General features: G+C 40.4%; 1 protein-coding gene across 6 annotated transcripts in view; it reads left to right on the top strand.

Moving 5' to 3' along the window:
* Positions 1 to 2,330: 2,330 nt before the first annotated feature.
* Positions 2,331 to 14,724, top strand: part of Exoc4 (exocyst complex component 4) — an 817,398-nt gene continuing 805,004 nt past the window's right edge. For all 6 annotated transcript variants that reach the window (XM_060380213.1, XM_060380214.1, XM_060380218.1 and 3 more), the window contains exon 1: positions 2,331 to 2,487. In XM_060380213.1, the coding sequence (XP_060236196.1) occupies positions 2,402 to 2,487 (86 nt within the window). In that variant the 5' untranslated portion in view covers positions 2,331 to 2,401. The remainder of the gene's footprint in view (positions 2,488 to 14,724) is intronic.

Below are 14,724 nucleotides of genomic sequence, written 5' to 3'. Positions count from 1 at the left end.
CACCCTTTCTTCCTGTTATCCCTATCCCCCCTTCCCTACTCCTCAGAGAAGTGGAACTCACCTCCCTATCCATCTACCCCAGCATATCAAGTTGTATCAAAACTGAGTGCATCCTCTACCAGGCAAGGTAGTCCCACCAGGGGAAAGTGATTGAAAAGCAGGCAGCAGAGTCCATGCCAGAGTCAGCCCCAATTCCCCTTACAGGAAAATTATATGAGGACCGAGCTTCCCATAGGCTACATCTGTGTGAGGGCTTAGGGTCAGTCCATGCATGGTCCTTAGTTGATGCGTCAGACTCTTCAACAACCCCCCTCCACCTCCCACCCCCAGGCCTGGGTGGTTGGCTCTGTTGGTCTTCTTGTGGAGCTCTTGCCTTAGGATGGTCTTAAGCTAGAAAATGTAACTCCTTTGTATTTATTATTTTTGTGTGTGTCTGTGTGTATGAGGTCAACCGTTGGTGTTTCCCTCAGTTGCTTCCCACCTTGTGTTTTTGAGGCAGACTCTCACTAAACCTGGAGCTTGCCAGTTTGGCCTGGCTGGCTGGTCAGTGAGCACCAGGAATCCCGCTGTCTCTTTCCTAAATGCTGAGGTCATGAGTTTATTTCACTATGCCTGGTGTTTTACATGGTTCCTGGCATAAAAGACATGTCCTTATATTTTTGTGGTAAGGACTTTAATAACTGAGCCCTTCCCCAGCCCTTCACTTTTTTTTTTTTTTCTTTTCCAAGATTGTTTACACTGTTCAGGAATTTCTATCTCCACATGAATTTCAGAATCAACTTTTCATTTTGGAAAAACCTTTGTCATCTTAGCTGCATCATTTTCTCATCTATGATGTTTTTCATGTACTTAAGGGTTCCTTTTTTTTTTTTTTAGCAATATTTTGTAGTTATCAGCATACTTTTGATATTCCTGTTTAAATTTATTCCTGTGTTTTATTCTTTTTGCTTCTGTTGAGTTGGGATTATTTGATTATTTTTCCTTTCCTTTTTTTTCCTTCCTTCCTTCCTTCCATTTGTTCTTTGATACAGGGTTTTTATACTGCATGTCCTGGAGCTCTCTATTTAGAGCAGGCAGGACTCAAACACATAAACACAGCAGCTACCTCCTAAATTCTGGGATTAAAGGTGTGTGCCACCATGCCTGGTTAGGTTAATTTCTTTTTGAGATTTCCCTTTTTTATTGTATAGGAATATCACTGAATTTTGATTGTTTACTTTGTATCCTATGACAATGCTGAATTTTTATATAAGCTCTAGTAGTGTCTTGTGTATATTCTTTGTAGTATGTTCTATAAAATAATATCATCTATAAGTATAGATTGTTTTGTTTCTACCTTGGAAATTGATGCTTTTCACTTTTTTTTTCTTGCTCTGGCTATGATTCCCAGAGTTTTATTGAATAGATACAGTGAAAATGGACATCCTAACCTTCTTCCTAATCTAAATGAGAAACTTATTTTTCATTATTGTATATACTGTTAATTTATTTTTTTAAAAATTCCATTATGTTTATGCAATTTCCTTCCATTTGGAGGTGTTTTTTTTTTGAGTATTTTTTATATTTTAAAAGTATAGTTGAATTTCTACAAAAGATTTTTCTGTACCAGTTGAAATGAATCAGTGGTTTTCAACCTGTGGGTCATGACTCTTTGGGGTCACGTATCAGATATCGTGAATAACAATTATTTACATTACAAGTTATAACAGTAGCAAACTTATAGTTGTGAAGTAGCAACGAAATAATTTTAAAGTTGGGGGTCACTATAACCTGAGTAACTATATTAAAAGTTCGTAGCATTAGGAAGGTAGATGATTTCCTCTCCTACAGCCTGCATTTTTTAACCATTTGGAATAAATGCAAAAGTGACCTTACACATAAAACGAATATAGAAACACTGAGTCTTAGAAAATATCAAAGAAAAGTGTCTCTGCCTATAAATTTTTACATTTGGTTCATTTACAGATAGTATTTGAAGTTATTATTTTTGCACACACAAGCACAAGCGTTCTTCTGTATCCAAAAGATATCCATTTTGATATCATTAAATACATTGAATTAAAAGCGTTTAAAATTGTAAAAGGGAGTAAACTACAAAACAACTTAAGGTCTGAAGAGAGCTGAAGAAGATATCAATAAGGAGACTTGATGAAGTTGCCACTGGTTTATCGACTAGTCATGCCGGGGACCGACCGAAGAACTACGTTTCCCAGAGTGCTTAGAGCAAATAGACGACTCCGCCTCCAGTTGGCCATCAGTCCCGCCTCCTAGCTCCATGATTGGGCTCTTCACTTCCGCGCCTCTGCGCGTCTCTTCTGCCATTGGTAGATGTTCCGGGTCAGCCGCGGAGTTTACTCTTTCCCGGTCCTGTCAAGCACCTGGCTCTCATTCCCGTACCAAGATGGCGGCAGAAGCAGCTGGTGGGAAATACAGGAGCACAGTCAGCAAAAGCAAAGACCCCTCGGGGCTGCTCATCTCGGTGATCAGGTGAGGGAGGCAGGAGGCAGGGTGAGGACAGGGCAGCGACGCGCCCTTCGCAGCGGAAGGGAGAGGAATCTTCCGGGTCCCGCCCGCCGGCCATTCCCTTCTGGCCTCCCCAGCCCCTCCCCGGGGCCTGCTTCCCTGCGGGGGCCCCCAGGACTCCCAGGACTCCCAGGATTCCCATTTTCTCTGGGGCCGGGCTTAGGGGTAGGACGCCCCCTCCCGCGCACGCCCCCAGTACTCCTCGGGGCATGGCCTTATGGGTCTCCGGTCCTAAAAGCCGGCTCTCCTAGGTTCGGGAAGATGCCCGGGCAGCTCTGCGCCTTGAGACCGGGTCCTCCTGGACCTCCGTGCAGCGAGCACTCAGGTCACCAGCTGTGGCCTGGGCTTCAGGGCGCCACCAAGTCTCCTGTCTGTCAGGAGTTGCAGACTGTCCAACTCTGGGCACTTTCCACCACCTGTGAATAGCTACAGCTTCAGATCCTAGGTTCTGCGGTGAGCTGGTTAGGACTGGATATTGAAGTGACACTTGTCTTATTTTTGTTCGCTTTCTTATTCCACTTTCTTACTCAAAACCATACAAAAACAATTTCATCCTCCCCCCCCCCCCCCCCATTACTCTCTTCCTAAAATATTAGAGAGTGGAAGTAGTGAACTATTCACAGGTCCTTTAAAAAAATGTTTAAAACGTTGATTTTAGATCACCCTGAATAAAATACATTTTGACACATTTATAGGTTGTTTTCATTTGAATTTCACCTCACATATTTTCATAAACACACTTTCCCCCACTTAGCCTTCACTTTGAGTCATTAAGAGTTCCCGATCTCTTTAAAGCTCACAGCCCACCAGAATCTAGTAGGTAGTAAGCCCTTGAAAGAATGGGTAAAGCAAGCTTAAAAAGCTTTAGAAGTTTGCCATTTAATGGACTGAAAAAGACCCATCTATGGCTTTAATGTCAGACCCAATAGTTTAAGGCAATGGCCTGTTGTTTATCGATTTTATTTTACAAATGAGAGGATAGAACTTTCTGTCAAAATAATGCACTTTGTAGGCCCTGCAGAGAAAGTGCTCCTGTGGAACTTAAAGCACGTTTCTTACTTTAACAATATACAGTGCAGATTTATCCCATGACATTTGTTGTAGTCCATCTTGCTTTTCTCTGAAATTCTACTATGAATGTTTGGAATCTGTTTCTGAACTCTTTTTTTTCTGCCTGATAGTCAACACTTGCTTAAACAATGGTTATTCACTGTAGTATAGTGACTGGCATTTATTTAGTTAATGAATTTTTAAAAATTTATTGTATATGAGTACTCTATTTGTATATACACCTATGTGCCAGGAGAGGGCATCAGATCACATTGTAGATGGTCATGAGCTACCATGTGATTGCTGGGAATTGAACTCAGGACCTCTGGAAGAGCAGACAGACTGTGCTCTTAACTGCTATCTTTTCAGACTCTGTGAATATTTGTTGAATGAATAAATGAATGCCCTGAGTTATGCAAAGATGAGTCAGATATATCCTTGAGAGTATGGACTTGGAGAAAGATGGAATGCTACAGAGATTCAGAATTCATGGGAGAGGTGGTCACTTCTGTGGAAGTGGAATGAGTTAGCGGAAGTAACAACTGTAAACGTGTCCCATCCTCTTCCCTGTCCTTCTGATGCTTTAGGCTTTATATGTCAGATTTCTTAAGGGACAGTTAGATTTACCATCAATATGCGATGTTTAAAAACTGAGAACTTAAAAGCCTTTTGACTGCTTCTGGTGTAGAGACATGCATTTGCCTTGAAGGGCCAATTCTTTGGCATCTCCAGAGGTACCTCAGTGGTGTTTTGTGTTGAGTTAAGGCAGTGCTTCTCAACCTTCCTAATGCTGTGACCCTTTAGTACAGTGCCTCATGGTGTGGTGACCCTAACCATAAAATCATTTTGTTGCTACCTCATAACTCTAAATTTGCTTTTGTTATGAATCTTAATGTAAATACAATACCTGATATTTGATCTGAAAGGTGTTGAGACACACACCACAGCTTGAGAACTGCTGAGTTCTCATGTGGCCCAGTCTGTCTTCTAGCTCATGTAGATAAGAGTAGTCTTGCCATCACCACACCGGGCTTTATTTATTTGGTTATCCATCTCTTAGACCAGTCTTAAGCCTTTCCTTTGTAACTGTGATTTTTGCCCTGGCATCTTTTACTCTGACTTCTGTTGTGAAGTACTACTTTATGTTGATTCCTAATCCAGATCATGTCAAGACACATGATGTGTTCCCTTTATTTATTTTTTATTTTTTGTTTACAATTATGCTGTTAAGGTATGCCCAGACCTATCTATTTTTCTAGTAATGTTTAATAAAGAATGGGGCTTATACTTACATATGAACAACACTAGATGTGTACTGAAGTGTTGCTGTTTGTATTTTAACATTCCTTTGGACACAGAAAAGTTTTGCTTGGGGATAAAGGAGAGTGTTGCCAATCTCCGTTGGTGTTTTCCTCCGGATGTTCTTTTGTGCTAACCCAGTGGTTTAAACTCCGTGAGCAGTGCATGAGAGAAGAATGGTAGTCTGACTTTGGTGTTGGGATTTGGGGTGAGAGGAGTCTTGACTGGAAGAGTAGACTAGGCCTGTGTATTTCTTATTAGTAACTGTGTCTTTCTGAAATTTCTGCTCTTGAGAGCTGTTCACCGTGTGCCCTTCATGCTGCTCTTCTTGCACATTGCATAAATTATCCTTAAATCTTACATGTACTTCATTTACCTCCCTCCAGACTTAACTATTTTCAAATTCTCTCAAAAGACTAGACCTCTTCTGGTTATTTTGGCGACAAGCTTCACAAAGGAAAACCCATTTTAGGTTTGTGTTTATGAAGTCTGTGTATTTCTGAAAGGGCATTTGGTACATGCTTGCTCTTTCATGTTGCTCTATACCTGTCAATTTGTCATAAAAATAAGTTAGTGACAGAATCGACTGACTTTTTAAACAGTTTGATCTTTTATCTTCAAACTGGGCAGCAGCAGTTTTTCTTGTTCCTTCAGTTCTTTCTCAAATTACAAAAATACCATTTCTATACTTATTTATTTATTTATCTATTTATCTATTTATTTATTTATTTATAGATAAGGTCTCACTGGATAGCTTTGGCTGGCTTGGACTTGCTATGTAGACCAGGGTGGCCTTGAACTCACCGAAATCTATTTGCCTCTGCCTCTCAAGTGCTGGGATTAAAGATGTGAGCTACCACACTTGGCTAAGATGTTATCCTTCATAGTCTGAAGAGAAGAGCATTTATTATTGTAGAAACTTCTGGGTACTAGATTAAATTCCAGATAAGGTCTGATGTAAGGATTGACCTAGTATACACAAGGAAATAAGTGTCCCAGTCTCATTGTCATTTACTCTTTGTCTGAATGTGGATTTTTGAGACAGGTTTGCGTGTAGCCCACACTGGCCTTGGCTCTAGAACTTCTGATTCTTCCACCTCTACCTCCTGATGCTGGGAGTACAGGCTTGCCCCATCACAGCCAGGTCTCCTTCTCATTTACATTTTCTACCATGGTGGGAACTAATTAGGTAAGGACTCAGTGTTTTGCTAGTATCAGAATCTGTCACTGAGACTTTAAAATAAGAAAAAAATGGAAATATAGTGCAAATATAATGGACTGTATTATGTTGATGAAAGGGACTTAAATATATATAAATTAAAAATTGTAATCACTTAAAAATCCTTAATAAGCAAATTTCAGGCCAGTCAGATGTGTAGTGGTTCAATGTTGTGTCTATTTAGAGGTCTCAGGTATGTGAGGAAGGGTTTGAGGGAGAAGACAATAGTGCTTGTGATTTGGTCTTTTGGAGGCTGCCACTAATGGTAGATTTAAGTCACCACTGTCCCTTTACAGTAGAAATAATGTACCAGTTTGTACAGTTTTACACACACACACACACACACACACACACACACACACACACACACACGTGCACGCGCATACACATACACACATTCACATATTATACCTTCTTTCCTATTGATTACCCTACCTCAACCTTTTGTTTGGTATGAAGTTGGAGTTGTGAAATAAGCAAGATGGCATTTCAGAGATGTTATTTTATTTTTGTGAGTTCTTGTCAGAGTTTTAATTGGGGAATGTGTCTACCATTTACTGTTAGGTGATTTGCTTTCCAATTAAACATTACTCTTCCTTTTTTGTAAGTCAGCCTGCAAATAACCAGTTTAATTGGGGAAACAAACTCTGGCTGTGACTTACAGAGACCTTATTGAAACCTTGGAGCAGATCTTTTTTGTAGACAGGCTGGTTGCAGATGTCAAAGGAGGCTTGAGGCGCTTGGAGGCTCACATTTTCATCAACTTTTATGTCTTCACAGAAGTTGAAATTTCAAAAACATAGGAAATCCTTTATTGTAGGTTCCTGTTAAATCCCTTCCTCTGTAGAGGTTATTTTGGTCATCCCATAGTTAATTCAAAGTAAAGTTTGTTGAGGGGTCTAGGCTTTGATGTGGGGCTTTGAACAGACCTTTGAGGTTTGTGGCAGGAAGACACTGTTTCAGGCATAGACACTGTTTCCAGCACTGTCTCCTTTCTCCATCAGAGCCAAACTCAGAGTAGCCTTTAGATGTCTCACTGTTTCTCTCAGCCGTGTTCCCATCCCTGATGTAGTACTGTTAGCAAATTACTATCAGAATAAACTGTGGCAGGACTGGAGATGGACTCAGCTGGTACAGTACTTGTCTAGCACAAAACCCTTCATTTGATTCCCAGCGTAGACCGGGTTTGGCGGTGCATTCCTGGAATGTAGCACTTGGGATATGGACCTGAGACCTTGTTTGGAAACAGAACACACTTTCAGGAGCTCCTGGGACAGCTGATAATTTCATTTATGGAAATGAGAAGAAAATATTATACTTTCTGGTTATGCATGTAGAATTAATATCTTGGGGACCCAATTCTTGGTGTCTAGCCTCAGGAGTCATTGTTAATGTTGGAATTTTTTGAAAGCTTTGAGGCATGCCATCAAGTTTTCAATCCATGCCTTTATGTCACACCCTTTGGTGAGAGGGTAAGGTTTAGTGTAGCTAAGAACAACTTACTAGCCTGTTGCCTTGAATTACTTACTCAGCTCCCACCCCAGGCTTTTCCATTTATGAAATGGGGATGATGAAAATCTGGTGTGGTCTGGGGAAACATGAAATGAGACAAGGCATATGAAAGTACCTTGCACAGTTAGGGACAGAAGGTGCTCGGATGCTTAACTGTAGTGTCTAGTTAGAAGCTTGATTTTTAGTAAATCTAAGAGTACTTGCCTGACATGCCTCAGGTTTTGGGTCCAGTCTTTTGCACAACAAACAAACAAACAAACAAACAAACAAGCAAACAAGCAAACAAATTTAAACCTGGAGATGGAACCCAGGACCTTGTGCTTGGTAGGCAAGTCCCTATCATGAGCTAAATTCCCACCCCCTATTTTGCATCTCATTAAACCTTTGCTCCTGTAGTAGTTTGATAGGAGCTGGACAGTGAGACATGCCTTGACATGTCTTATAATCCTTTGTTTGAATGATATAGCTCTTTTGTTTTTCCACCTGCAGCAGTGTTGGAGTGGTGCTTAAGGTTCTCTTTGAGCAGCTCAGGCTTTAGAGTCTTTTGTTACTAGCTGGTAGGTTTTTCCAGGTTGTTTTCAGTGGTGAGTTCTGCTTTCTGTTGCAAACAGTCTCAGCCTGCTGCTGTTACACTTTTAACTGCTTTCCAGCTAAGAAATGAGTTAGGACCTGATTATTATAATAGTAGCCAGTCTTTTCTGTGCTAGGGATTCAACCTTGAGAACAGCGAGAACTTACAATTTAACACAAAGTAATTAAAAAAATATTTTTGTGTTACTTTTGGTAGTGTTGATTAAAAACAATTACACATTTCAAGATTTTTATGAGAATTTTTTGAATTGTATGTTACTAGAAGCCCTTTCAAAAAGTAAAGTAGGACATAATTCAAAAGATAGTTTGTTTTAGTCCTGTTTGCATAAAAAAAATCCAGCTTTTATCTTAACAGAAATAAGACATAGTTTATTCTGGAGTCATTTTGAGAAACCATGACCTGGGAACACAGATTTTGGCTATCCCAAATTCCATGTTCCAAAGTAGGAATAGTTTTATAGTTTCACAGAACAAGAAAGTCATAAATCAAGGGAAGTTTAAAATACAATTAGGAATAGTGCTTCCTCAAGATCCAGCTATCCCACTCCTAGGCATATATCCAAAAGATGCTCAAGTACACAACAAGGACATTTGCTTAGCCATGTTCATAGCAGCTTTATTTGTAATAGCCAGAACCTGGAAACAACCCAGATGTCCCTCAACTGAGGAATAGATACAGAAATTGTGGTACATTTACACAATGGAAAACTACTCAGCAATTAAAAACAAGGAAATCATGAAGTTTGCAGGCAAATGGTGGGAACTAGAAAAGATCAACCTGAGTGAGGTATCCCAGAAGCAGAAAGACACACATGGCATATACTCACTTATAAGTGGATATTAGACATGTAATATAGGATAAACATACTAAAATCTGTACACCTAAAGAAGCTAAGGAAGAAGGAGAACACTGGGTTAGATGATTAATCCTCATTCAGAAAGGCAAATGGGACGGACATTTGAAGGAGAAAACAGGACAGGAGGGAACAGGACAGGATCCTACCACAGAGGGCCTCTGAAAGACTCTACCCTGCAGGGTATCAGAGCAGATGCCGAGGCTCAGAACCAAACTTTGGGCAGAATGCAGGGAATCTTATGAAAGAAGGGGGAGATAGTAAGACCTGGAGGGGACAGGAGCTCCACAAGGAGAGCAACAGAACCAAAAATCTGAGACCGATACCCCAACCAAGGACCATTTATGGAGATAACCTAGAACCGCTGCTCAGATGTAGCCCATGGCAGGTCAGTATCCAAGTGGGTGACCTAGTAAGGGGGACTGTCTCTAACATGAAGTCAGTGGCTGGCTCTTTGATTACCTCCCCCTGAGTGGGGAGCAGCCTTGCCAGGCCAGAGAGGAAGACAATGAAGCCAGTGCTGATGAGACCTGATAGGGTAGGGTCAGATAAAGGGGAGGAGACCTCCCCTAACAGTGGACTTGAAGAGGGGCATAGGAAGAGATGAGGGAGGGAGGGTGAAATTGGGAAGGAATGAGGGAGAGGGGGCTACAGCTGGGATAAAAGTGAATAAACTCTAATTAATATAAAAAATAAAAAAAAATATATTGGTGGATACGCCAGAGGCAGGTGTAACAAGATAGGTGAGGCTTTTCTATAGATCTAAGATGCTATCTGATGGTTCTCTTAGCTTTTGGGTTGGTGGAAGCTATTGGTCTGCTAAGGCAATAGGTTCCAAAGGTTTTTATCTGTTAGTTACAGAATTTTAGTTCTTATTCAGAGATGGGCAAGGAGTGGCTGTTCCTGGGGCTAAAGCTAACCCTCTGGAACTACAACATTCCAGTCTCTCTTCGTCATTGCAGTTTTAATCAGTCAGTCTTCATAGACACAGCTTCATTCCAGGAATTGTCATTTATATTTTCTTATATCCAAATCACTTTTGTAAGTTTGCTAGGAAATTACTTTCTCAGGTGCTGCCTGACCCATCTGACACTCACTCACCTGCATTAAAAAAAAAAAAAAATTAGTGATGTTTTTTTTTTTTTTAATTCTTAAGTGCAATGGTGTTTGCCTACATGTCTGTCTGTGTAAGGGTGTTGGATCCCTTGGAACTGGAGTTACAGACAGTTGTGAACTGCCATGCAGGTGCTGGGAATTGAACCAGTGTCCTCTGGAAGATCAGTGAAAGCAGCTGGTGCTCTTAAGCTCTTAACTGCGGAGCCCTCTCTCCAGTCCTGACTCTGCATTTTTTTTTTTTTTTTACATTGTAGATATTTATTGATAGAAAATGTTAATTGAGGATGACATAAGTATTTGTAATATTAGGTTGTTAGCTTTTTTAGGGAAGAGACTAGGGCTTTAGTAATTATTGTATCACTAACAAGTACCAGACAATATGTTACATTAGTGGTGATTCAAAAATTAAATTTCATACGTAAAATAGAAGGTATGAAAAAAAGTAACATTTTACAGAAAGAGCTGTATAGTTTCCTTCTTTTTCTTTGTTTCTTTTTTTTAAATTTTATTTTTTTATTATAAGTTACATTTTATTAACTCTGTATCCCAGCTGTATCCTGCTCCCATATTTTCTCCCAATCCCACCCTCCCTCCCTTATCTCCTCCCTGCCCCTTTCCAAGTCCACTGATTGGGGAGGACTTCCTCCCCTTTCTTCTGACCCTGTTTTATCAGATATCTTCAGGACTGGCTGCAGAGTCCTCCTCTGTAACTATATTGATGATTTAAACACACGATAGAGTTTGAGTAGTCCTTAAGCATACCTTATTGGGGAAATGAGATATAAGAAACAAATTCAGGTTGTTACTTTTTAAATGAAAGTTGGGATAATGATAGGGCTATGCTTTTTTTCTTCTTCTTCAGTGAATATTTTTTTTTTTTTAAAGTTTTACTCAGGGTGGAGAGTTGGCTTAGCAGTTACTGCTCTTGCAGAGGACCTGATTGGTTCCCAGCACCCTGATTGGGCAGTTAGCTGCCTGTAACTTTAGCTCCATAGGTATCAGATGCCTCTGGCTCCATAGGCACTGCACTCACATATGCGAACATGAACACACAGTTAAATATAAAATGGTGTACGCCTTTAATTCCAGCATTTGGGAGGCAGAGGTTGGCAGATCTCTGTGAGTTCCAGGCCAGCCTGGTCTACAAAATTAGTCTAGGACAGCTAGCTTTCTCTTTTACACAGAGAAAGCCTGTCTCAAAAAACAAAAAAAGCATTGTTTTAAAAGCATTGCTGTTAAGATGATCATTTGTATAATGAAATATGTACCAATACAAATCATGCTTAGAATTTTGCTAATGTAGTTGGAGGAAAGGATGGGAGCCAGTGCAGGGATAGATGAAGCCAAATAGAATATGGCATTATCTCTTAAAGGTACAAGTTTTTGACAAGTCTTTTAATTTTTGTATGTGGTCAATACTTCCATAAAAATGTATGTGTAGGGGCTGGAGGCAGGGTATTCACTTAGCATATTAATAAATCACAGAATTGCTATATGATATATTCTTTAGATCAGTGGTTCTCAACCTGTGGCTCGTGACCCCTTTGGATGTCGAACAATCCTTTCAGATAGGTCATATGTCAGGTAACCTTTATATCACATATTTACATTATGATTCTTAACAGTAGCAAAATTACAGTTATGAAGTAGCATGAACATAATTTTGTGGTTGTGGACAACCACAACATAAGGAACTATATTAAAGGGTCACAGCATTAGGAAAGTTGAGAACCCGTGCTTTAGATCTTGTCATTTCTCCATGACACCAGTGTTCTAAAGCCTACCCTCCAATTTTTGCATTTAAGAAGCCTACCTTCCAGTTTTTAATATGAATTTGACCACATAATACCAGTCAGAAGTGTAAAACATCACTTGTGAGGAAGTCATCAGGAAGTGAGGATCTCTGTGGTTAGTGCTTTCTGAGCATGCTGGACAGTAGAAGGAAGTGGGAAGGAGATCGAGTTTTAAGTTGACTTTGTCAGCCTTCAACTTAGTTTTATGCCTGAGTTGAGTGATTTTACTTAATTTTAGATAATGGCCTTCTTTGTTGCCTAAGCAATTTATAGCTTTTGGTCTCTAGTACTGTTCTGTGTAACTGAGTTAATTGCACTGTTGAAGAGTTATATGCACATGTGTTGAGTGTAGTAATTGGCTCTAAGTGCTGTCTGAAGTCAGACAGTAGTGAGTTTTCAAATGACTTTAAAGCAGACAGTGTTTACTGTCACTGAGGCTACACAAGTCTTTCTGTACTGGTGCAGGATATTCATATGCATGATAAAACATTTTCAGAGGGACTTGTTATTGTGAATTGCTATCTGTTGGGATGGGATTATTCTGTATTTTATAGACTCTAATAAACCATAATTAAGAAACAAGGCATCACAACGTATAATTGAGTAGAATAAAATTTGCTTTGAAAGTGAGGTGTTGATTTGTTCCTGCTTTGTGAGATTATGTCGTGATACACAGCTCTAGCATTTCTTTAATGTGTGATCCTTTATTTAATCTTAGATTCATGATGAAGGCCTCCTATTAATATCTCCCTGGAAGCAGTTTCAGCCGACTCACCATCTGTGAAGTGTAGTGTAGTGGTGTGTCCTGCTTTGCATAATCAGCTTGGAACGCTGAGCTGTGTAGTGTTTGTATCCTTTAGTCTCTCTTCTTCCTCATGGGTTTGGGTTTTTTACTTAAGCTTAGAGCGATTGTCTAGTCCCCTGCTGGCTATGGGTGTATCTTGCAGTGTGCCATGTAGGAGGTGGGTTAGGTTCTTTTTGGGAAAGAACTTGTGGCTCTAGTACTTTGACGCAAGTGCTGGATAGAACTGATCATGTGACAGAACAGTGTGGGCAGAACACGATTGACATTGGAGAAAGCACATCAGCTCTAGATATTTCTTCCTTGTGTTGGGATCACTAACAAAAAGAGATATCATTTTCTGAAAAGACCATTTATGGAGCACTTAGTTTTCACTTTCTGGAGCCAGGTTTGGAAATTAGCCCACTGTCAAGTGCAGTTCTTGTATGGTCCTTGTGTTGGAAAGAAGGTATCCCTCCCTGGTGGTTGAGGTTCTTGATGAGAAGAAGGCAGGGACTTTGTAGCATCCAGGTGATCTCCTAGGCCCACATAGAGTACTTCTTAGAAAGTGGGTAGCTGAGGACACTTGATTCCTGATGGTGTTCTGTTGTTTGCTAGCATTAATTTTTGGATTTGTGAAGTCATACTTGTAACTCATTTTTCTTAGTTGCATAAAGGAATTTCCATTGTTTTCTTAGATTGTATAACTTCTAGAAGAGAGGCCAGTGGGGCCTTAGTGGACAGGGAAGCCCATTATTAGCTTTTAGAAAATGTGGCTCAGTTCTGCTCATTCTGCAGGAGCACCAAGATTTACGTGTATACTTTACTCCTAAAGTATACTTTCTCTCTCTTTCTTTCTTTCTTTCTTTCTTTCTTTCTTTCTTTCTTTCTTTCTTTCTTTCTTTCTTTCTTTCTTTTTTCTCTCTCTCCCCTCCCCATCCCTCCTTCCTTCCTTGCTGTTTTTGGAGACAGTTTCTCTGTGAACCCTTGCCTGTCCTGGAACTCACTCTCTAGACCAGCCTGGCCTTGAACTGACAGGGATCTACTGCCTTTGACTCCTGAGTGTGGAGATAAAAGGCATGTGCTACTGCCCGCCCACAAGTGTGTTAGCCATCTGTGGCCGTATCAAGCAGCTAATTCATCACGCAGGTTTGTCAAGAATGTGTATTGTTTAGGCTGATTGATAATATTACCTTGAGAATTTAACCAACCAAGTTGAACTTTGTGGTGCACATCCCTAGTGGAGCAGGGATTTCCTAGAGCAGGAGATCACAAAATTTCTGTGTAACCCAACCCAACCCAACCCAACCTTACCCAACCCAACCCAAACCCACCCAAAACCATACCATACCAAACCAAACCAAACCAAACCTCACCTCTAAACCCCAGATAAACTTATAGCAAACAGAGAGAGTGAGTGAGAATTTGACTAACAGAAATAACATTGTCTATGCTTTCTGAGGCAGCATAGCTTTCTGATTCAGCAGCTATCACAAAACACCTCTGACTGGATGGCTAAACAATTCTTTTCTCACCCCTTTGGATGCTGTAAGTCCAAGGTCAAAGCACCATCAAGATGTGTTGTTGGTGTCTTCTTGGCATATAAATGGTCACCTCTTTGCTCTGTCCACATTCTGGTTGTGTGGATTTCCTACTGTCTCCTGCTTTTCTAATGAGAACAACACTTCTAGCTGTGAGGCTCTCCTGACTTGCTGAACTTTATCACCTCCTTTGTTTGTTGTCTCTAAACACAGTTTGAGTATAGTATTGAGATGTTATCATAAAAAGAAAAAAGGCCTTTTGATGAGGTGCACTGTTGTGTTTGTAACTAAGCAAAGCTTCCCGGGGCTGGGGGGGGGGGGGGAGTCTGTCACCTGCAAGCGGGTAGCCTGGAAGCTCAGGCACAAGTAATTCCTCCTGCATTTGACACTGAGCGTCATGCTGAATTTTAATAGCAGTCTTGTATCAACACTTAATACCAACATG

Source organism: Meriones unguiculatus, chromosome 3 (genome assembly GCF_030254825.1).
Source record: "Meriones unguiculatus strain TT.TT164.6M chromosome 3, Bangor_MerUng_6.1, whole genome shotgun sequence".
Taxonomy (NCBI): Eukaryota; Metazoa; Chordata; class Mammalia; order Rodentia; family Muridae; genus Meriones; species Meriones unguiculatus.
Note: the sequence above shows the minus strand (reverse complement) of the source record. Positions and strands in the feature narration are given on the sequence as shown.